The 21,294-nt window shown below is 57.2% G+C and overlaps 3 protein-coding genes across 3 annotated transcripts; all 3 read right to left on the reverse strand.

Annotated features, from left to right (window-relative positions):
• Positions 1 to 1,656: 1,656 nt before the first annotated feature.
• Positions 1,657 to 10,628, reverse strand: LOC149272652 (CREB-regulated transcription coactivator 2-like). Its single transcript, XM_089506858.1, has 13 exons — positions 10,488 to 10,628; positions 9,591 to 9,692; positions 7,710 to 7,823; positions 7,501 to 7,562; positions 6,610 to 6,678; positions 6,354 to 6,472; positions 6,203 to 6,273; positions 5,946 to 5,995; positions 5,580 to 5,821; positions 4,830 to 5,236; positions 3,937 to 4,749; positions 2,029 to 2,224; positions 1,657 to 1,865 (listed from the first exon to the last, which is right to left on the reverse strand). The coding sequence occupies exons 1-13, from the start codon at positions 10,626 to 10,628 to the stop codon at positions 1,657 to 1,659; spliced, it is 2,595 nt and encodes an 864-aa protein (XP_089362984.1).
• Positions 10,629 to 11,780: 1,152 nt separating this feature from the next.
• LOC149272653 (zinc transporter ZIP1-like) lies at positions 11,781 to 12,930 on the reverse strand. The gene is made up of 3 exons (XM_089506859.1): positions 12,756 to 12,930; positions 12,547 to 12,677; positions 11,781 to 12,422 (listed from the first exon to the last, which is right to left on the reverse strand). Exons 1-3 carry the CDS (start codon positions 12,928 to 12,930, stop codon positions 11,781 to 11,783), a joined length of 948 nt encoding a protein of 315 aa, XP_089362985.1.
• A 6,620-nt stretch (positions 12,931 to 19,550) lies between these two features.
• On the reverse strand, positions 19,551 to 20,978 carry LOC149272654 (ornithine decarboxylase antizyme 3-like). Its single transcript, XM_089506860.1, has 3 exons — positions 20,934 to 20,978; positions 19,857 to 20,029; positions 19,551 to 19,677 (listed from the first exon to the last, which is right to left on the reverse strand). The coding sequence occupies exons 1-3, from the start codon at positions 20,976 to 20,978 to the stop codon at positions 19,551 to 19,553; spliced, it is 345 nt and encodes a 114-aa protein (XP_089362986.1).
• Between the last annotated feature and the right edge of the window lie 316 nt (positions 20,979 to 21,294).

Below are 21,294 nucleotides of genomic sequence, written 5' to 3' on the forward strand. Positions count from 1 at the left end.
GAGACAGTCTGTTTTATTACAATATTCTTGTAAGTTTATTTTTGGCTATGATAAAAAAGGAGAACTTCCATACAAATATATACATTTCTACACCATTTGTTTTAAAAACAAAAAACGGATAAAAAAGGATTCTCCTGGTAGGCGAGGGCACGCGGACAGACACGGGAGAGCGGGCCAAGGCAAGACTGCCGTGACGCAATCCTCTAGCCATGAAGCGCACTCCATTTGTACAACCACGACAAAAAAAAAAAAAATACACTATGTGTAAGATTACCGGCTTTCCGTTTACAAAATTAGACTTTTTTCTACCCGATTCGCTTGTGACGATGTTCCGGCATTGTGCCACTAGGGATGCATTTACTAAACGGTTGCAGCTGTCAAAGTCACAGTGCAGTGTGAGTAGTGAGTAGAGATGGAGCCTGTTAATGAGCCAGGTCAGGAGACCTATTTCCTATTTCGGCCACGAGGACGTATGTCGCAGGTTACTGCGGGGCGGTGAAGCAGACCTGGAGACAAAAAATGTTTTGGCTAAAATATCTCTAGAACTAATGTGTAGTCCTCAAGCCTCCGATCCCTCAGCGCAAACCCCAAGATGGTCGTTACTTCCGTCCTTGCAAACAGGTGAATAGGACGCTCACCTTTGGTAAAGCAGACTGTCTCCCACAGCATACAGCAGTAAACTCTATGGCCGTGCCTCTTTGGCTACTAAACTGGGTTTCACCTCTGTCCAGGTTTGTGGCCCCCTGGGTTTCACCTCTGTCCAGGTTTGTGGCCCCCTGGGTTTCACCTCTGTCCAGGTGTGTGGCCCCCTGGGTTTCACCTCTGTCCAGGTGTGTGGCCCCCTGGGTTTCACCTCTGTCCAGGTGTGTGGCCCCCTGGGTTTCACCTCTGTCCAGGTGTGTGGCCCCCTGGGTTTCACCTCTGTCCAGGTGTGTGGCCCCCTGGGTTTCACCTCTGTCCAGGTGTGTGGCCCCCTGGGTTTCACCTCTGTCCAGGTGTGTGGCCCCCTGGGTTTCACCTCTGTCCAGGTTTGCCGCGGACGGGCATTAAAGTGCCAGAAGTTCCTGCGAAGCGTCATAGGACAGGACATCCCAGCATGCTCTCCGCTTCTCTTACATTTACAACAAAAATGTCTTTATCCTTCTTCCAATATGGCAAATGTCACTTCTGGTGACAATGGCTCAGGAGGACGTCCTGGCTTACCAGGGTGAGGCAATATCCGTTACGGTGTGCCCTGGGTTGTCGGGGCAGAAGGGACAAAATCAAGAGAAGGTCAGGTGACTGGCAGAGTCTGGCACCAGTGGTAGGACGTGTCTCTTGGGCTTTCTCTACACCTGACTGGCCTTATCAAAGTGCTTTACGGTACGGTTTCCTGGTGGAGGTCCTCTACGGACCAGCGTTGGTTCTCCATCTATGGACTGGGAAACGTCCTTTGTGTTCTGGTCACACAGCATAGATTTATCAAATCATCTCTCATCTCCTTGATAAATATGAATCTGTGTTATCTCAGTGAAAAGCCCTAAAAAAACAAGGACCCCCCCCCCCCCGGTCACATTTGACTGTCCTTCAAGACTAAGTCCCTTTTTGGTTCCTTGGACCTTCTTGCCCTGAAGAACCTGGCCACAGGTGAAAGCCGTTCCTTGAAACCTTACACCTTCACTGCAACCGGTCAGAGCGGAAAGAATCTTCCACCAAGGGGTCCGTCAGGAGGGCGTAAGGGTCGCTGAGCATGTTCAGTCCATCCAGGGTAAGTGGTTCGATGTTGAGATCTTCTTCCAACCCCAGCGACTGATCCACTTCAAAGCCGGGGACACAAGATAAGGCTGTCGTGATTTCTTTGGAGAAGCCGGGAGGCGAATCCACCGCTGCGTGGAGAGAGGGAAGAGTGTATGGGGTCAGCAGGGGACGGGGTTGGCAGCGGACAGGGGGGGTGTCGGCAGCGGACGGGGGGGGGTGTCGGCAGCGGACGGGGGGGTGTCGGCAGCGGACGGGGGGGGGGTCGGCAGCGGACGGGGGTCAGACACACACCTGTAAGGATGATATTTGGGATGGCGTCGTCTTGGCGGCTGCAGTTGTTGAGGTTCTGTTTGTTCAGAGACTGCTGGCTGTAGATGCTGCTCCCGCTCAGGTCCCCGCTGTGAAAGCGGTGATGGTCCGCATGGAAGCCGTCCCCACCCAGCGTCAGACGCCCGTTGGTGCTCTCCGCCATGTTATACTGCTCAAACTGAAAGAAAACACACAAAGCATTACCAAACCACCGCCGGCTCCCCCCTACCCGCCGAAAAAGAGAGACACCGCCGGCTCCCCCCCTACCCGCCGAAAGAGAGAGACACCGCCGGGTCCCCCCTACCAGCCGAAAGAGAGAGACACCGCCGGCTCCCCCCTAGCCGCCGAAAAAGAGAGACACCGCCGCCCCCCCACCCGCCGAAAGAGACACCGCCGGCTCCCCCCTACCCGCCGAAAAAGAGAGACACTGCCGGCTCCCCCCCTACCCGCCGAAAGAGACACCGCCGGCTCCCCCCCTACCCGCCGAAAGATAGAGACACCGCCGGCTCCTCCCTACTCGCCAGAAGAGAGAGAGACCGCCGGCTCCTCCCTACTCGCCAGAAGAGAGAGAGACCGCCGGCTCCTCCCTACTCGCCAGAAGAGAGAGAGACCGCCGGCTCCTCCCTACTCGCCAGAAGAGAGAGAGACCGCCGGCTCCTCCCTACTCGCCTGAAGAGAGAGAGACCGCCGGCTCCTCCCTACTCGCCGGAAGAGAGAGAGACCGCCGGCTCCTCCCTACTCTCCGGAAGAGAGAGAGACCGCCGGCTCCTCCCTACTCGCCGGAAGAGAGAGACCGCCGGCTCCTCCCTACTCGCCGGAAGAGAGAGAGACCGCCGGCTCCTCCCTACTCGCCGGAAGAGAGAGAGACCGCCGGCTCCTCCCTACTCGCCGGAAGAGAGAGACCGCCGGCTCCTCCCTACTCGCCAGAAGAGAGAGAGACCGCCGGCTCCTCCCTACTCGCCAGAAGAGAGACCGCCGGCTCCTCCCTACTCGCCGGAAGAGAGAGAGACCACCGGCTCCTCCCTACTCGCCGGAAGAGAGAGAGACCACCGGCTCCTCCCTACTCGTCAGAAGAGAGAGAGAGAGACCGCCGGCTCCTCCCTACTCGCCGGAAGAGAGAGAGAGACCGGCGGCTCCTCCCTACTCGCCGGAAGAGAGAGACCGCCAGCTCCTCCCTACTCGCCAGAAGAGAGAGAGACCGCCGGCTCCTCCCTACTCGCCGGAAGAGAGAGAGACCACCAGCTCCTCCCTACTCGTCAGAAGAGAGAGAGAGACCGCCGGCTCCTCCCTACTCGCCGGAAGAGAGAGAGAGACCGCCGGCTCCTCCCTACTCGCCGGAAGCGAGAGAGACCGCCGGCTCCTCCCTACTCGCCGGAAGAGAGAGAGACCGCCGGCTCCTCCCTACTCGCCAGAAGAGAGAGAGACCGCCGGCTCCTCCCTACTCGCCAGAAGAGAGAGAGACCGCCGGCTCCTCCCTACTCGCCAGAAGAGAGAGACCGCCGGCTCCTCCCTACTCGCCAGAAGAGAGACCGCCGGCTCCTCCCTACTCGCCAGAAGAGAGACCGCCGGCTCCTCCCTACTCGCCAGAAGAGAGAGACCGCCGGCTCCTCCCTACTCGCCAGAAGAGAGAGACCGCCGGCTCCTCCCTACTCGCCGGAAGAGAGAGAGACCACCGGCTCCTCCCTACTCTTCAGGAGAGAGAGAGAGACCGCCGGCTCCTCCCTACTCGCCGGAAGAGAGAGAGAGACCGCCGGCTCCTCCCTACTCGCCAGAAGAGAGAGACCGCCGGCTCCTCCCTACTCGCCAGAAGAGAGACCGCCAGCCTGCTAATCTTAACGCTGCTCGCTCCTCAACACGTTGACCGCCAAGAGAAATGCGGAGAATGCTCACAGCGTTCAGGTTATAATCTCCCAGGAGGTGCTGGTACGGCTGACCACCGGAATTCTGCTGGCACAAAGAGAAGTACTGGGCTGTGGAAGAGGTTGGAGGGGGTTTATGGGAATCTTGCTGCGAAGGCTTCTGTGTGTCCTGACGCAAAGATGGCTGCTCATCGCGACACTGGTGCGGAGGCTGCGGCATTGTTTCTTTGGGTTGGTGCCCTATTTGCTGGGATTGGTGCATTACTTGCGGTGTCTGATGCAGAGATTGCTGGGATTGGTGCATTACTTGCGGTGTCTGATGCAGAGATTGGTGCAGTGCATGCGACGTCTGGTGCAGAGGCTGCTCGGACTGATGCATCGCTTGTGGGGTCTGATGAAGAGGCTGCTGGGATTGGTGCAGTGCATGCGACGTCTGGTGCAGAGGCTGCTGGGATTGGTGCAGTGCATGCGACGTCTGGTGCAGAGGCTGCTGGGATTGGTGCAGTGAATGCGACGTCTGGTGCAGAGGCTGCTGGGATTGGTGCAGTGCATGCGACGTCTGGTGCAGAGGCTGCTCGGACTGATGCATCGCTTGTGGGGTCTGATGAAGAGGCTGCTGGGATTGGTGCATGGTTTGGCGTGTCTGGTGCAAAGACTGCTGTGATTGGTGCATGGTTTGCTGCAGTTGGTGCAAGGGTTGCTGGCACTGGTACTGCGGCTGCTGGGATTGGTGCATGGTTTGCGGAGACTGGTACTGCGGCTGCTGCGGGATATTAGGGATGTTGAAGTGGTACGGGGGTAGCCTCTGGTCTCCCGACAGCTTGCTGGTATCCAAGGGGACTCCCTGTGAATCGGGGAACACGAGTCAGACACACAAGCCACGGCTTAACGCACCCGCCGGACGCGCTGTGCGCGGAAACCCACCTGCGTGATGGAGGACAGCGTAGGCGACATGGTGGGGGAAAACTGCTTCTGGTGGGTCCGCCTGGATTCTGCCCCCATCGGCAGGGTAAGAGGGCTCAGCGGTACCCTCCTGCGAGGGGAGCTGCTCATGGCGGCGGGGGCCAGAGGAGGAAACGAAGAGGAGGACGAGGGTGAGGATGGAGTGCTGTAAGCAGACTGCAGGCTGTGGCTGCTGGTGGAGGGGGAGAGAGACTGGGTACTGAGCGAGGAGGGCAGGGACTGGCTGCTCAGAGACGACTGCAGAGACGGGTTACTGAAGGAGCTCTGCAGGGACGCGCTGCTCAGGGAGGCCTGCAGGTTCGGGTTACTCAACGAAGACTGGAGGGCAGCGCGACTCAGCGAGCTCTGCGCCGGCGAGGGAGAGAAACCTGCGGACAGAGGCACAATTACCAGGACGAGAGAGAGAGGAGGGAGTCCCGGAAAGAAGGAACGAGAGAGAGAGATGAGAGAGAGAGAGAGAGAGAGAGAGAGAGAGAGAGAGGGAGAGATGAGAGAGGGAGAGATGAGAAAGGGAGAGATGAGAGAGGGAGATAGAGATAGAGGAGTCCCAGAACGAGAAGGAAAGAGGAAGGCGGAGAGGGGGGGACGGAACGAGAGGTGGGGGGGGACGGAACGAGAGAGGGGGGGGGACGGAACGAGAGAGGGGGGGGACGGAACGAGAGAGGAAGGGGGCCCAGAACGAGAACGAGGGAGGCCCGGAACGAGAGCTACCTGAGGAGTGGAACGCCGGTGGCATCCCGATCCTGCCGATCCCCAGATGGGTGAGCGTGCTGGCCAGGTTCCCGGTGCTGCTGCCCCCGCTCAGGCTTTTAAACCCGGAATCATCGGGGTCCAGCGGGGTGGGAAGGGGGGAGGGAAAGTGCAGGTTGGTGAGGTCAGGCAGGGAGCCCCCGGTATTCATAACGGACGGCACCGGGGGGATGCTGGCGCTCTGCTCCATGGAGGGGTAAATGCTAAAGCCATAGATGACACAGTGAGAACTATATACATCCTATATACACGTATATACCCCCCATCCCGCCCAGCACTCAGACTTATCAACCGGGAGACCGAAGAGGCCAGCCGCAGGCCACTTACTTGATTCCGGGAACTTCGCAGGACTTGGGTCGTACAGAAGCGGCGGGGAACTGAGGACATAACGGTGAGAAAAGGGTTAAGCGGACACACAAGGCACCCCTTATATGCCGGCCAACGAACATATATCGGGGGGGCCTCCTAATGCCCCCCATGCACTCTACTAGGTTAATCGCAATAACGGGGAGAAATAAGACGTCCAGGAAACCCCGCTGCCCACTCCAGCCACGTTGCGGATCACGCCAGACCGCGGCACTCACCTTCTTGGCATCGCACGGTTTGAGGAGATGTTTGCCGTCTTCCTTGATGGCCGGTACAGGGAAGGGGAACGCTGGAGGGAGAAAGTGGAGAGAGAGTGCCTGTTACGGCTTTACGCCACGGCTAGAGGCCAGGGCAGCCTCCCCCCGCCACGTATCAGGGACTCACCGCTCCTCCGGCCCTGAGAGGCCAGACCCTGCGAAGCCGCGGGGAACGTGTCCTGGGAGCTGGGGTTCATCACGCTGGTGTGCAGCGCCGAATCCGAGTTTGTCCTAATCCGAGAAGAAAGCGTGTGCGTCAGGACACGTGACACGGGACACCAACGAAACGCATGACACAGAACACGCTAACGGCACACGCCACCCGTCTCACACAGACACTCGTCTCACTCGCTGAGAAGCCACGTCACCTGTTTAAAGCAGTTGGCAGTCTGAAGAGCTGGCCCGGGTCCGAGGGGTAACCTCCCCATGGCAAGTTCCTTCACAATAAAGAACAGACGGGGTTAATTCACAGGGGCAGGAGGCACCACGATCTACCACGGGCATCCAAACCCATCGGGGATGTCATGCCACCGGGCATCCAAACCCACCAAGGACGTCATCCCACCGGGCATCCAAACCCACCAAGGACGTCATCCCACCGGGCATCCAAACCCACCAAGGACGTCATCCCACCGGGCATCCAAACCCACCGGGGACGTCAACCCACCGGGCATCCAAACCCACCGGGGACGTCAACCCACCGGGCATCCAAACCCACTGGGGACGTCAACCCACCGGGCATCCAAACCCACTGGGGACGTCAACCCACCGGGCATCCAAACCCACTGGGGACGTCAACCCACCGGGCATCCAAACCCACCGGGGACGTCAACCCAACGGGCATCCAAGCCCACCGGGGACGTCAACCCACCGGGCATCCAAACCCACCGGGGACGTCAACCCACCGGGCATCCAAACCCACCGGGGACGTCAACCCACCGGGCATCCAAACCCACTGGGGACGTCAACCCACCGGGCATCCAAACCCACTGGGGACGTCAACCCACCGGGCATCCAAACCCACTGGGGACGTCAACCCACCGGGCATCCAAACCCACTGGGGACGTCAACCCACCGGGCATCCAAACCCACTGGGGACGTCAACCCACCGGGCATCCAAACCCACTGGGGACGTCAACCCACCGGGCATCCAAACCCACTGGGGACGTCAACCCACCGGGCATCCAAACCCACGCTTCACTGGCAGAAGAGACGACGTCTCGCGCATGTCCCTCCCGGGCCCCAGTACAAACAGTTACCTTCTGGAGCCGGGGTCCTGATGCGGCGAAAGGTATGAGACACCGTACGGCGAGCTGTCCACGTGAGAGGGTTAAAGAAACTCTCGTGGCAATGATAGAGAACCCGAGACAGCCACCCAACCCAGAGACCGTTGACAGCATATAAAGAGACTGCCCAGGGTGTACGCCTGTCTCCTAAAAGACCATAACTAGAAATAACGGAAGGATATCTGGCGCATGTATCTGCGCAGCGGTGACATCATGCGCCGGGGGTCTCTGTGGACTCTCTCCACTAGTCCGTGGTGCCGGGTGCGGGAAGCGTCCAGCGGGGAGTGCGGAGAGCTCTGCGGGGGAACGGGAGAGACGTGACCAGTAAAGGAGATTCCCTGGAAGGCCGGCCCAGGAGCCAGTGGCACGCGGGATGCCGGAGACAAGAGGCCACGTACAGGAGAAAGGACAGCCGGGCACGAGGGCCACATACAGGAGAAAGGACAGCCGGGCACGAGGGCCACGTACAGGAGAAAGGACAGCCGGGCACGAGGGCCACGTACAGGAGAAAGGACAGCCGGGCACGAGGGCCACATACAGGAGAAAGGACAGCCGGGCACGAGGGCCACGTACAGGAGAACGGACAGCCGGGCACGAGGGCCACGTACAGGAGAACGGACAGCCGGGCACGAGGGACACGTACAGCAGAAAGGACAGCCGGGCACGAGGGCCACGTACAGGAGAAAGGACAGCCGGGCACGAGGGCCACGTACAGGAGAACGGACAGCCGGGCACGAGGGCCACGTACAGGAGAAAGGACAGCCGGGCACGAGGGCCACGTACAGCAGAAAGGACAGCCGGGCACGAGGGCCACGTACAGCAGAAAGGACAGCCGGGCAGGAGGGCCACGTACAGGAGAAAGGACAGCCGGGCAGGAGGGCCACGTACAGGAGAAAGGACAGCCGGGCAGGAGGGCCACGTACAGGAGAAAGGACAGCCGGGCACGAGGGCCACGTACAGGAGAAAGGACAGCCGGGCACGAGGGCCACGTACAGGAGAAAGGACAGCCGGGCACGAGGGCCACGTACAGGAGAAAGGACAGCCGGGCACGAGGGCCACGTACAGGAGAAAGGACAGCCGGGCACGAGGGCCACGTACAGGAGAAAGGACAGCCGGGCACGAGGGCCACGTACAGGAGAAAGGACAGCCGGGCACGAGGGCCACGTACAGGAGAACGGACAGCCGGGCACGAGGGCCACGTACAGGAGAACGGACAGCCGGGCACGAGGGCCACGTACAGGAGAACGGACAGCCGGGCACGAGGGCCACGTACAGGAGAAAGGACAGCCGGGCACGAGGGCCACGTACAAGAGAAAGGACAGCCGGGCACGAGGACCACGTACAAGAGAAAGGACAGGCGGGCACGAGGACCACGTACAAGAGAAAGGTCAGCCGGGCACGAGGGCCACGTACAAGAGAAAGGACAGCCGGGCACGAGGGCCACGTACAGGAGAAAGGACAGCCGGGCACGAGGGCCACGTACAAGAGAAAGGACAGCCGGGCACGAGGGCCACGTACAGGAGAAAGGACAGCCGGGCACGAGGGCCACGTACAGGAGAAAGGACAGCCGGGCACGAGGGCCACGTACAGGAGAAAGGACAGCCGGGCAGGAGGGCCACGTACAGGAGAAAGGACAGCCGGGCAGGAGGGCCACGTACAGGAGAAAGGACAGCCGGGCACGAGGGCCACGTACAGGAGAAAGGACAGCCGGGCAGGAGGGCCACGTACAGGAGAAAGGACAGCCGGGCAGGAGGGCAATGGAGATCCAGCCAAGCAAACACAGCAGAGGAGAGCGGAGGGCGACTTGGCAGCGAGGAACACACAGCAGAGCCACGCGGGGTCAGCGGAGGGCCAAGGCAGAAGGTCAATGAAACGTGGCTGCCAGCCCACGCACACAAGAGCCAAAGCAATGCCGGCAAGCAACGGGGCCCCAGCGACATGCGGCAGACAGCGAGAGCAAGGCAGGGGCCACCCACAATAAAATGCCCATCAACCACAGAGCGAGGAGAGCGTGGACCGTAGAGGAGACAGACACGGGGGGGGGGGGGGGCAGACGCCGTCACCTGGAAATCGCTGCCACCGCCGCCAATCTGGTTGACGTTGGGAAGAGATCCACCATAGTAGGGGCCACGCATGTGATTCATTCTCAGCTTCTGCACCTGTAACTGTCACAGCTCAGGGTCACGAGGGGGAAGAACATAAACCAAGCGGGGGCCACCCACGGACCGGCCCATCCAGCCTCCATACAGTCACGCGTCACGCTCACTGCCAACTCGCACATTACCCAAAGCCGGGCCATGCTCACTGCCAGCGCATCACTCCCACCCGTGGCACACTGACAGCCGTCACATACCCGTCATCCCACCCGTGGCACGCTGACAGCTGTCACATATCTGTCATCCCACCCGTGGCACACTGACAGCCGTCACATATCTCGTCATCCCACCCGTGGCACACTGACAGCCGTCACATATCTCGTCATCCCACCCGTGGCACACTGACAGCCGTCACATATCTCGTCATCCCACCCGTGGCACACTGACAGCCGTCACATATCTCGTCATCCCACCCGTGGCACACTGACAGCCGTCACATACCCGTCATCCCACCCGTGGCACACAGACAGCGGTCACATATCTGTCATCCCACCCGTGGCACACAGACAGCGGTCACATATCTGTCATCCCACCCGTGGCACACAGACAGCGGTCACATATCTGTCATCCCACCCGTGGCACAGCTTCTCTGTTGCTGCCATCTCACACGTCTGACATCCCTGCCAAGGCACACTGACAGCAGTCACGTGCCTGGCACCCCACCTGTGGCACACTGACAGCAGTCACGTGCCTGTTACTCCCCCGTCACGTGGCACACTGACAGCCGTCCCGTGGCCGCTATCCCCGCGTGCAGGGTCTCAGCCGGTGAAAGCTGACAGATGTCATCCCGCCCCCTGCCGGTACCCGAGTGGAGCTGAGGTCCATCATGACTTCTTCGAAGGCCGCCGTCTCCTCTGCCTGTCTCTGGCGCTGCAGGGCTATCTTCTCGCTAAACTTGCGCGGGTTGGAGGCCGAGCCCGGCCCGCTGGCCCCCGGAGCCGCCATCTTTCCAGCTCTTCCGCAGCGGCCGCTGGCGTGCCAGGGGAAACCACGGCGCGGGGCATCATGGGACGTGTAGTTCTCCGCCTTCCGGAGCCTCGGCAGCAGAACGCGGGAGGAGCGGAAACGGACTTCAGCTCCCAGGAGCACCCGCGCCAAGGCCGCCGGGAAATGCAACCTAAAGGCGCACACACCTATAAATACTACCTGTTGGACCAGCCCGAATCCAACCGCTGAAAAGGACAGGACCCTCTGCACAGTATTCCCGGATACACCCAACGGGGGGCAACTCCAGCCGGGGCCGGGCAACCAGTGGCGCAGGGCAACTAGCGCCTGCGCCACTACCCCTGCACCCGGAAAAATATGTTACACCAGTCGAGAAATAAAAACACATCAAAAAGTTTCATTGCCTGCGCGTCCTCGCGGTAACTCAGCACGCGGCCACTTTACACAGCGACATATTTTTTATTAGAAAGATACCACCTCCTTCTGGAGAGCAGATCCCCTCCCAACAGCTCCGTAAAATAGACATTTATACAGAAAAGTATCCAAAATCAGTATCAAAACCGCTACGAAAATAGCCGACAAGCTCTACGCTTCGTGTTTAATCTCATAGTGACCGGGTGCTCCTATAGTGCTGTGGGAAACAAAGAGTTAAGTGCAAAAAGAGTGGCAGCGGCAGTAGTATGAGGGGCATCCCTTGGGCAGAGACAGTAAAGTGATGGGAAACGAGCTTAATATTTCTGTAGAAGTGCCCCCCGCTATACTGGGAATAACCCCCAGTGCTACTGGACAGCCAATGCTCCCTTCTCCATCTGGGTCAGAAGGTATTTTCTGCTGCTATGGCAACAGAAGCCTTTCCACCTATTAGATTCCTCGTTTTGCCCCCGGATAAGCCGCGACGGAGTAGACATTACATAAGTCACTAGTAAACGCGTTTAGAATGAAATGGCGTCTCTAGTACAACACTGGACGCTCTTCTGGGAAATACTTTAGGGCCATATCTACCGAGAGGCTGATCCCTGTGTCAACCCCCCAAGTTTCCAGCCCTCAACTGCAGCCTATTGTTTTGTTTTTTTCTTCCCCCCCCCATCGGGCAGCGGTTCGGCGGACGGAATCCCGTGGTGGTTTCTACTCGGAGCCCCCGACGCCGAGGGATCAGACTTTGATGAAGAGGATTCCTGTGATCACGGAGAAGCCGCAGAGGAGGATGATGACCTTGGGTATCCTCTGGTCAGAGGAGGTCAGCTCGTGGGGCAGGATCTCCAAGAAAGTGATATAGAGGAAGGTTCCCGTGGCGATCCCCTCCAGCACGCTGCGGGACAGCTGATGCACAGGGTCCGCGTTCTCCGTTAGGACCACCCCCAGCCCGATGCCCAGGGGGGACATGAAGGAGAAGAGGAGAACGCAGCCGAGCAGAGCTCTGGGGCGCAGGCGGCCCTGACCCAACTTCAACGTTAAGCTGAAGGAGATGATGCACTTGTGGATAAGAAGAGCCAGGCAGGTCTCCAGAACCTTCCCGCTGTCCTGGAGCAAGCCCACCGCCAGGCCCTCCAACACCGAGTGCAAGGACAGGGACATCACCAGGACCACGGCCCGCACCGCCGAGTGAGCGCTCACATCCAAGTGTACGTGCGCGGCCTCTGGACCGCCGTGCTGGACGTGGCCGTCCGAGTCCAGGAGCGCGTTCGTTTCCTCCGAGGACCCCAAGTGGTCTTTGTAGCTCAACACGATCTGCTCCAGAACCAAGACCAGGAAGAAGCCCATGGCCAAGATAAACTCCTGCAGGGGGAACTCGAGCTGCGGGCACAGAGGGGGGCATTAGCAGCGGACGGGGTCAAATGACAGTTAGCCTGTGTGTCTAAATCCCATCCTGCCCCTCATATCCCTTTTCCCTCCATCGGGGGTCACCACCCAAACTCACCGAGATGTTCATCTTTCCGAGGGCATCGTTAATGCCGGCAAGGTAATCGGGCAGGAGGTCCAAGAGGCACGTGGCCAGGAAAACACCCCCAGAGAAACAGCTGACCAGGCTAAGTGCCCGCCGACGGGTTCCTGGGGAGGAAACGGGGTATTTTGTGACATTTTCATAGTGAGAAGCTCGCCGAGGACGTCCCGAGACGTGTCTCCTACCTGAAGCGTGCGCGTTCCCCTGCCGTCTGAAGACAAACAGCGGGGTGAGGCCGCTGATCAAGGTGAAGAACAGCAGAGTGATCAAACAGCCCAGCTTCACCTCCAGAGCAGCCACAGAACGGGGGGCCGCGTCCAGCCGGGGGCTCCACACCAAGCTGCCAGAATCCTCCTCCATGCTTCTGTCAAACCTACCAGCAGGTCAGTTCACTATAACAAGGGAGACGGGGCAAAAGCAGCAGGTCAGTGCCAGGGGAGGGGGGGTTGGCAAGATCAGCAGGTCAAGGGGCGGGGTGAGAGCAGCAGGTCAGTGTCAGGGGAGTGGGCAAGAGCAACAGGTCAGTGCCAGGGGAGGGGGGGTTGGCAAGATCAGCAGGTCAAGGGGAGGGTAAGAGCAGCAGGTCAAGGGGGGGGTAAGAGCAGCAGGTCAGTGCCAGGGGAGGGATTGGCAAGATCAGCAGGTCAAGGGGGGGGTAAGACCAGCAGGTCAGTGCCAGGGAAGGGGGAAAGAGCAACAGGTCAGTGCCAGGGGGGGGGGGCAAGACCAGCAGGTCAGTGCCAGGGGGGGCGGCAAGACCAGCAGGTCAGTGCCGGGGGGGGGCAAGACCAGCAGGTCAGTGCCAGGGTGGGGGGCAAGAGCAACAGGTCAGTGCCAGGGTGGGGGGCAAGAGCAACAGGTCAGTGCCAGGGTGGGGGGCAAGAGCAACAGGTCAGTGCCAGGGTGGGGGGCAAGAGCAGCAGATCAACACCAGGTCAGTGCCGATGTAACGGGGCAATGCAGGGGATTGTCAGGGGCCCCAGTAGGAGTGCTGGGCTGTACGGGGTTAATACAGGGTAGCCTCGGGGTTATTTCACTCGCAGAATGGGGTCACTCTGGGGCAAAACAGGCAAGTGAGCTCTACCTACCTCTGCTCCGGCCAGAACCCCCCTTGGTCTCGCACTGCGCATGCTCACGACGCCATCTTGCTAGTACATCCGGAAGTGCACGCAAATATTGGGACCCCCAAGCACTATCACAAAAGCACACCGAGCATTAGGCGGCCCCAACAGGTCGGGGAGGAAATAAATAACGGCAGGGGAGGCCTGGGGCAGTTACACCGGGTCTGTGTAGGGAAGGTGAGAGGTTATTGCTAGACCTTTGTCAGAGGTCTGGGGGTCGCTGAATACCCCAGCTGGGGTTAACAATACTGCCAGCCCATAGGCTGAGCACGTGCAGCTAGCAAATGCATGTGTGTTCATATGACTTGTAAGGGCATGACAGTGTGCTCTAGTTGTGAAAGGGTTAAATAACATCTTCCCAACCAAGGGCAGATCTGGGTGCGTGCCGGTGTCTGCTTGCCCCTGGGCTGTGCACATGCATGTAAGCGCACACGCATGTGTCAGGCGTGCATCACCTGCTAAACACCACGCTCCACGTCATTTCCGAGCGGCGTAATTCTAATGATACCTGCCAATCTCCCCGGTGCTCGCGTCCCGGCTGCGTTAACTGTGCTTCTCCTGCAGGATGAGCAAAACAAGCTGGAACAACCTGTCCGCCGGGCAGAAGGTGGCTGTCACGGTTGGCATATCCGCAGGAGCCGCCATGCTGTATGTCTGCTACGCCAGATATCGCGGCGGGAGAGGTGAGATCCGCGTTCCTCCTTCATGACAGCAGCACGTATAGGGTTAACTGATAATAGCCCTGATAACAGCTCCGCGGTTACTTTATCCGCTTACTTTCTAGCTTTATAAATATATGTATATATGTACTTAATGCCCGTATCGGTCATCATGCGCACTGAATCCTGCCCCAGAGCCCCCATCAGGGGAGGAATAACAGTGCTTTTTGCTTTCAGTTCCCGAAAAATCCGTTCCCGCCGATGGAGAAAACTTCAAGCATCGTATGAAGGTTCCTCGGGAGGCGTTGAAACTCCTCGTTGGAAAAGAAGGCGCGATTCGGAAGCGGGTGAGACCCAGGCGTGACCCCGAACACGCTAAGCATCATGGCTGTGTCTCTTGTCATGTGATACCGTGTGGACCGTTTGAATAAATAACCCCAATATCCTCAATTTAAGCGATCCCCTTTTTTTCCTCAGTGGGTCTCCTAAATAATTGTTCCCGTGTGGCTGTTTGCGTGTAACACGTGATGCCCCGCATTGGTATAAAGGTTGTTAACGTCCCCCACCACGACCGTTAACCTGTTCCTTGCCGCCTGTAAGTTACAGCCCGTGAGGGACCCTGGGCTCAGTTCTCCTCTCCCTGCAGCTCAGGAAACAGACGGATGCCCGTATCGAGGTGAGCCGCGGTCCGGACGAGGGGGGAGAATGCGAGCTGCTCATCGCAGGCAGCGCCGCTCAGGTGTATCAGGCCAAGGAAGCGGTGCATGGAATCCTGCAGAAGGCGGTACTGTGCGTGGAGCTGCAGCTGCCTTCCCGGTGCATGCCTCGCATTATAGGTATGAACGGGGTTAAACGATCTCCGCTCTGCAACAAGAAGCTCCTTCTTCTCTCCATCCGCCTGGCTGCTCCCCGCTGTTAAGAGCCGAGCCCCGAAAGGGAAGCCGCCAGCTCCGTGACGCCGCCTCATGTCTTCTCCCGCGACCTAGGAGCCTGTTTCCCGTTGACAGAGCCGACTGTAGCCCGTGGGAGCATAATAACCGTGTTGATGCTTTTATGCTCCCTTCAGGGCAAGGTGGCGACCGGATCCGGGCCATAAGCAAGAGTTCTGGGGCTAAAATCCAGTGTGAGCAGAAACATGGGCATGCTGATGTGGCCCCAACCAGACGCGTCATCGTGTCGGGGACTAAAGAGCAAGTGGAGGCAGCCAAGGTGCGTCGGGGCGCTGTGAACGGGGGCTAGGTGAGGCGCCGCGAGCCCCCTGCTCATCTTTTTCTTGTCATTGTGTCTTACAAAAGGTTCTAATCCAAAAAGTATCTGAAGAGGAAGAAAATCTTCAGCAAAGGGCAGCCAAATCCTCGGCCTTCCGCTGCCGGAGAAAGGCGATAATAGCCGTGAAGAAGAAGGATGGACGGGAGGCGGCTGATGACCGGGCAGCTGGCCAGAACGACCATAAGCGCGGCCAGGATAAGGAGGTCGCTGTGACGAGGAACGATGGGTCCCAGGAGCAGAGGAAACTCAGCCAGGAGGACATCACAGATGCCACATACAACGTTCCCAGGTTTGAAGGTAAACGTGGTCCCCTCCCAGACACCTTTCTATTTCGTATCTCGGTAACCCCAGCGAGTGGGCAATAGCCAAATATTTTGGGAACGGTATCGCTCCTGAATGGAGAAGAATGGCGGCAGGCTGTGTAATGGGTGGCTTACAAAGCAAACCGTGTGGAGGCTCCTCGTTTCTCCTCTCGTCCTTTAGTCCCGAGTCCAGACTTCACGTTCTCCGCAGACGAGTATGTGGATGTTTATGTGTCGGCCATGGAGAACCCAGAGCACTTCTGGATCCAGATCCTGGGTTCTCGATCATCCCAGCTGGACAAACTTACCACAGAGATGACCGAACACTACCAAAAGCAGAAGGTAAGACCGCGCTGGGCTCCGCAAAGCCAGTACGTAACGTTCTGAGCCGCTGAGAAGTGTCCCGATGTGGCTGGTTCAGAGATGCCTTTAATCCCACTGGGGACGAAGGCCGCTGAAGCCCAGCTCTTACAGCTCGCTGAATGTGTTTGTGGCCACACAGAGCTCAGTTGCTGACATCCAGGCGGGAGACATCGTGGCCGCCCCGTTTCACGCAGACAAGTTTTGGTACCGAGCCGAGGTACTGGGATTCCTCGGAAATGGAAATGTGGATCTGTATTATGTAGACTATGGAGACAACTGGGCGACGGCTGTGGAGAACGTCTGTCCTCTCCGGTGAGTAACTGCCAGGGGATTCTGGGAGATGCGACGCGTTCCTTGGAGGCAGAAAAAGTGTGGTATTTTAGGGTGTAATAAGGGTGACTTTATTAATCTTGGTAAATGCTTCACATCTGAGACGTTCCTCTGTCAGGATGGGATGCTGTGATTTCACCGACATTCTCTCTTTCAGAAGTGACTTCCTGAGCCTTCCGTTCCAGGCCATTGAATGCAGCCTGGTTGGTATCACTTCCCTTGGTAAGTGGCTCTGTGACATGGATTAGGGCGGCATGTTCTGGTTTTGGGAACGTGAGCCCCTTTGTGGTCTATTAGCCGATCTCTTTAACACCCCCAGATGGACAGTGGAGCGATACGGCACTGGATGTGTTCGACAGCCTGACGTACTGTGCTCAGTGGAAGCCTTTGCTGGCCAAGATCCATAGCTTTCCATCCCCTGGGGTCTCTCCTTGCTTCCTGGTCCGGCTGTACGACCCCTCCACAGAACCGGTAAATTCACCTATGGTTACTATGCTGCAGACTGAGCCAGCGATTCATAAAGTTGGATCACTAGGTGTATGTGTTCTCCTGGAGATCGGCTCTACGGCGCACTCCTCAAACTGGAACGACCAATGGTTTTATTACGGAAGCAGGGCTGGCTTCTAAATCCGATCTGTTCTTATCCTTTAAAGACGGCGGCTATCGGAGAGTTCCAGAAACGTGTTGTAGACCCCGCTAATACACCCTTCTGTCGTCTATAGATTGTGGATATCGGGCAGCAGCTGATCAGCCGGGGGCTCGCCACGGAACGCAAAGATAGTCCCCTCCAAGTTGATGAGGAAGAAAATCTAGTATCTCGGCTCATGGTGAGTAGGGGCGTCGGGAATTTTCACCGCGAAGGTGATTGTCCCCCTGGGAGCCGTGCCAGTGACTTCTGGCGAGTAACTGCCAGAGAATGATCTGATGGCAAAAATATGGCGCTCCCGTGCCACGCTTGGACCCAACGTTCTTCGTCACAGTGTTTGATCCCTTGTCTCAAGCTGCTTTGTCTTACCCTCCAGGACGAAGTCTCCAACTTCTCCATGGGACCGGAATCCTTCAGCTTCGCGAGTCGCCAGGAGGAGCAGCTGCTCGCATCTTGTGAGTACGGCCTAAATAGCGATTGTCTCCCTGACCTTTGTTATGTAGAACCCGCGCTCGGCACGTTGGGCCAAATTACCACGCATTTAAATCTCACACTGTACTGGCGGGGGGGGGACCTGGCCTGTGACTTGTACGTTACAAAACTGGGTGCATTTTAAATATAATTTCTGAATACTGGCCCATCAGACGGCTCCATCGAGATGATGCGTTCAGATGAGAAATTGGTGTCGGAATCCGGGATGTTGGGCCAGCACGCCGCCACGTCGACTCCTGTGAGTCACGCAAAAGACGAGGGAGGGCAAGAAAGTAATCTGGAGGAATGCGTTTCCAAGATAAAGATAAGCTGCTACGACGACGATTCCCCACAGGCGGGGAGCTCAGAAACCGGGCATCTATTGGCCTGTAATACCACCTTCCCGCTAGAGCCCCCTGTCGGTACGGCAAGTTTGCCTGTAGCCCCCTCAGGCTGTGAAGTCGGTGCCGTTGTACACAAAGCCAGTCCAACAGTAAAGACAAGCGGGCTTGAAGCCGACGTCTTCGTAGAGCAAGCAGGACACGACCCCGGTTCCGCTTTAGGGACCTCTGAGAATGAAAGCGGCTCTCCGGTCAGAGAGCGCCACAGCCGTGATAGCAGCTCTGCTGTGGGGTCCTCTGTCTGCGAGGCCAGCTCCCCGTTGGAATCCTCCGTCTTCAATACCAGCTCTTGCACAGAGTCCGCTAGTCTTGTAGAGTCCACGTGTTCCTCTGGCTCTGAGGATCGGAGCTCCGCGTCCACCTCGCTAGATGACAGCAGCGTTTGCTCGCCCCGTGGCTGCTTCTATTATATGACGGACCAGATGTCCACAAGCTCGATCATTAACAGCTCCTCTTGCGACGCCATTACCATAAGCTCTGACAGCGAGGAGGAGGCCGGGGGGCATGCCGGCGAGCGAAAGACCGCTAAGGTTTCTGGTACGTGGCTCTGTTCTTCCCAACTGTGCACCGGGCTGATTAGGGCTGTTTGTCTTCACACGCTGGTGACCCCTCGCTCTGTCATGGTGCGCAGCCGGTGGCCGGTCACACTGAATTCATGATGTAAATTGGGAAGGCCGACGAGTGTTCGTCTGTAGAAAGAAGGGTTGAGTTAAGAAGCTTTGTGGCCGCACTTGTCTGGTGTTAGTCATGGGCGAAAAGACACTGTCCTTGCCCCCCCCCCTCCTTAAATACTCGCTCTCTGCTCTCTTCGATACGGCCCCCCTGTCCGCTGGTTAACGGTCTGCTTTCTCTGCAGAAGTGCTGCTCACCTCCGGGAGCGACGACGATGTGATCCTGGTGGACGACCGTTCTTAAATCTGCGAGCCTCGGCTTCGGAGAGTATCCTGCGCTGTTGCACTAAACGTTCTGAATGTTTACCGGTTGTAAATATTGTTAAACTGTTTAATAAAGTTATTTAAGTCGGACACCGGCATGCTCGTTACGCTTTATTGCCCTGAGGGTTTGACATGTGACCTCCGTACAGGTGTCCTATGGGGACTTCTCCAGTGTGTAGCCCATGAATATTTGTTCCTCGCAGGACGGCAGAGACTTGTTTCTGGGAGTTACAACTTCAAATCCCAGGAAGCTGAACGCACGAAGGAGCTGACCTGTCCAAAAAATACTGCGTTTAATGACTTCATTTGTCGGTATGATCCCCGCCTGATACACTCGACTGCACTGACTTGGAGTCCGCCTGTACTTACAGTCACGTCAGATGGAGTACGTGGGGTCACCAGAAGGTGCCCCCCCCCCCCATTTGCAATCGCAGGCAATGCCCGGCCTTCGCTTACAGGCTTTTAACACCAGATCTGAGCCGCTCACCTCCGTACGCGCTTCTTGACCAACGATCGGTTCTTACCTCTGTCTTTGTGCTCCTTGTGCACGCTGACAAACACCGTATTCACCTTCATTGTAAGCTCTGCATATTCGAGGGTAGCCGTCAGACTGGGGGAGAAAGGGTTACGTTTTTAATATTTGGGAGGGGACGATATAAAAATAATACCCAAAGCTCCAAGGAGAGAGGGAAAAAATCCTTCAAGTCCAGGGGGGAGATGATCCTGATACTTGGTGTCCCTAAGCATGTGCTTGTCATGGATGGAAGTCTGCCACAGGCAAGCACTTACCTGTCCCGACTACCTTGGTCCAGCATCCTGCTAGGAAAGTCCATGATCAGCCATTGCTTGGTGAGGAGTCCGTGCCAGTGAGCGTTCTGCTGGCTGTCCCATTTATAACGGAAGTTCAGAAAAACAAGAGAGCCGGAGAGGGGGGCATCTGTGAATACGGAGAATTTCCCGGCCTGGAGGGGGTAAGGAGACAAACAGGTGAATAAACCTGCAGAGCCAAGCATGAGTGCACTGAACGGTTCTGAGTCAGTGAACTGGTGACTCAGAAGTGCTCTGAACGGTTCAGTGAACTGGTGACTCAGAAGTGCTCTGAACGGTGTAAGTGAACTAGTGACTCATAAGTGCTCTGAACGGTTCAGTGAACTGCTGACTCAGAAGTGCTCTGAACGGTTCTTTAAGTCAGTGAGCTGGTGAAGTTCATGAACTGGATATCACTAGTGTCCACAATCCACACCCGCTGCCCGACGCGCCATTTAATGCAAATGTAATATATAATAACCTTTCACGAAGCCACTCAACGGCCTCGAGATATCTCGTGTAATTACAAAAATCCCATTCATCTGTATTTATATAGCTGATGGCGCCCTCCTGTGGAAATATTGTGGAGTTACATTTACTTCTAATCATTAAATGGCATTTAGGAAATGGATGGCGCCATCCTGTGGAAATATTGTGGAATTACATTTACTTCTAATCATTAAATGGCATTCAGGCAACTGATGGCGCCACCCTGTGGATGTATTGTGGAATTACATTTACTTCTAATCATTAAATGGCATTCAGGCAACTGATGGCGCCATCCTGTGGAAATATTGTGGAATTACATTTACTTCTAATCATTAAATGGCATTCAGGCAACTGATGGCTGCTGTAACCTGATCTGTGAGTCTGTGTGCCGTGCAGATGACCCGCTCAAGGATCATATCAGTACAGTTAATGATTCACAAACGATACTGTTACAAATGAGCCATTCAGTCTACTGAACTGAATCACCCGGTTCATTGAAAAGAATTAGTTCAAAAGAACGATTCGTTCACTAATTTATAGTAATGGAATTTAGAGGCTTGCGCCACTTACGGAGTGCAGTTCTTTCAGCTCAGACCACCCCTGCTCAATCCTCATGCCGTGTTGCCTTAACTCAGGAATGCCAGGGGCAGCAGTGGTGCCAGGAGACCAGAGGGGCAGATGAGAAGCGGATCATTCTAAAGAGAGAAGGGCAAATGAGGACTAAGAGACCAAAACGCGTTCAGTAACCGGCAGACCCGGGGCACAGAGTGCTGGGCTATGATGTCATCACCGACCAAGCTATACCGGGGAAACGAAAGCCCCTCTATGATTTCTGTCTTGTGCTGCTGCCCCCAAACTGCCCAATTCTTTCCGGGAAGTGTGGGATATGTGGGGTGCCAACCAATAGCCCCCATGATCATCCCTTCCCCCA

The sequence above is a fragment of the Sceloporus occidentalis genome, unplaced genomic scaffold, assembly GCF_023333645.1.
Source record: "Sceloporus occidentalis isolate IW3139 unplaced genomic scaffold, rSceOcc1.0.p SCAF_427, whole genome shotgun sequence".
Classification (NCBI taxonomy): Eukaryota; Metazoa; Chordata; class Lepidosauria; order Squamata; family Phrynosomatidae; genus Sceloporus; species Sceloporus occidentalis.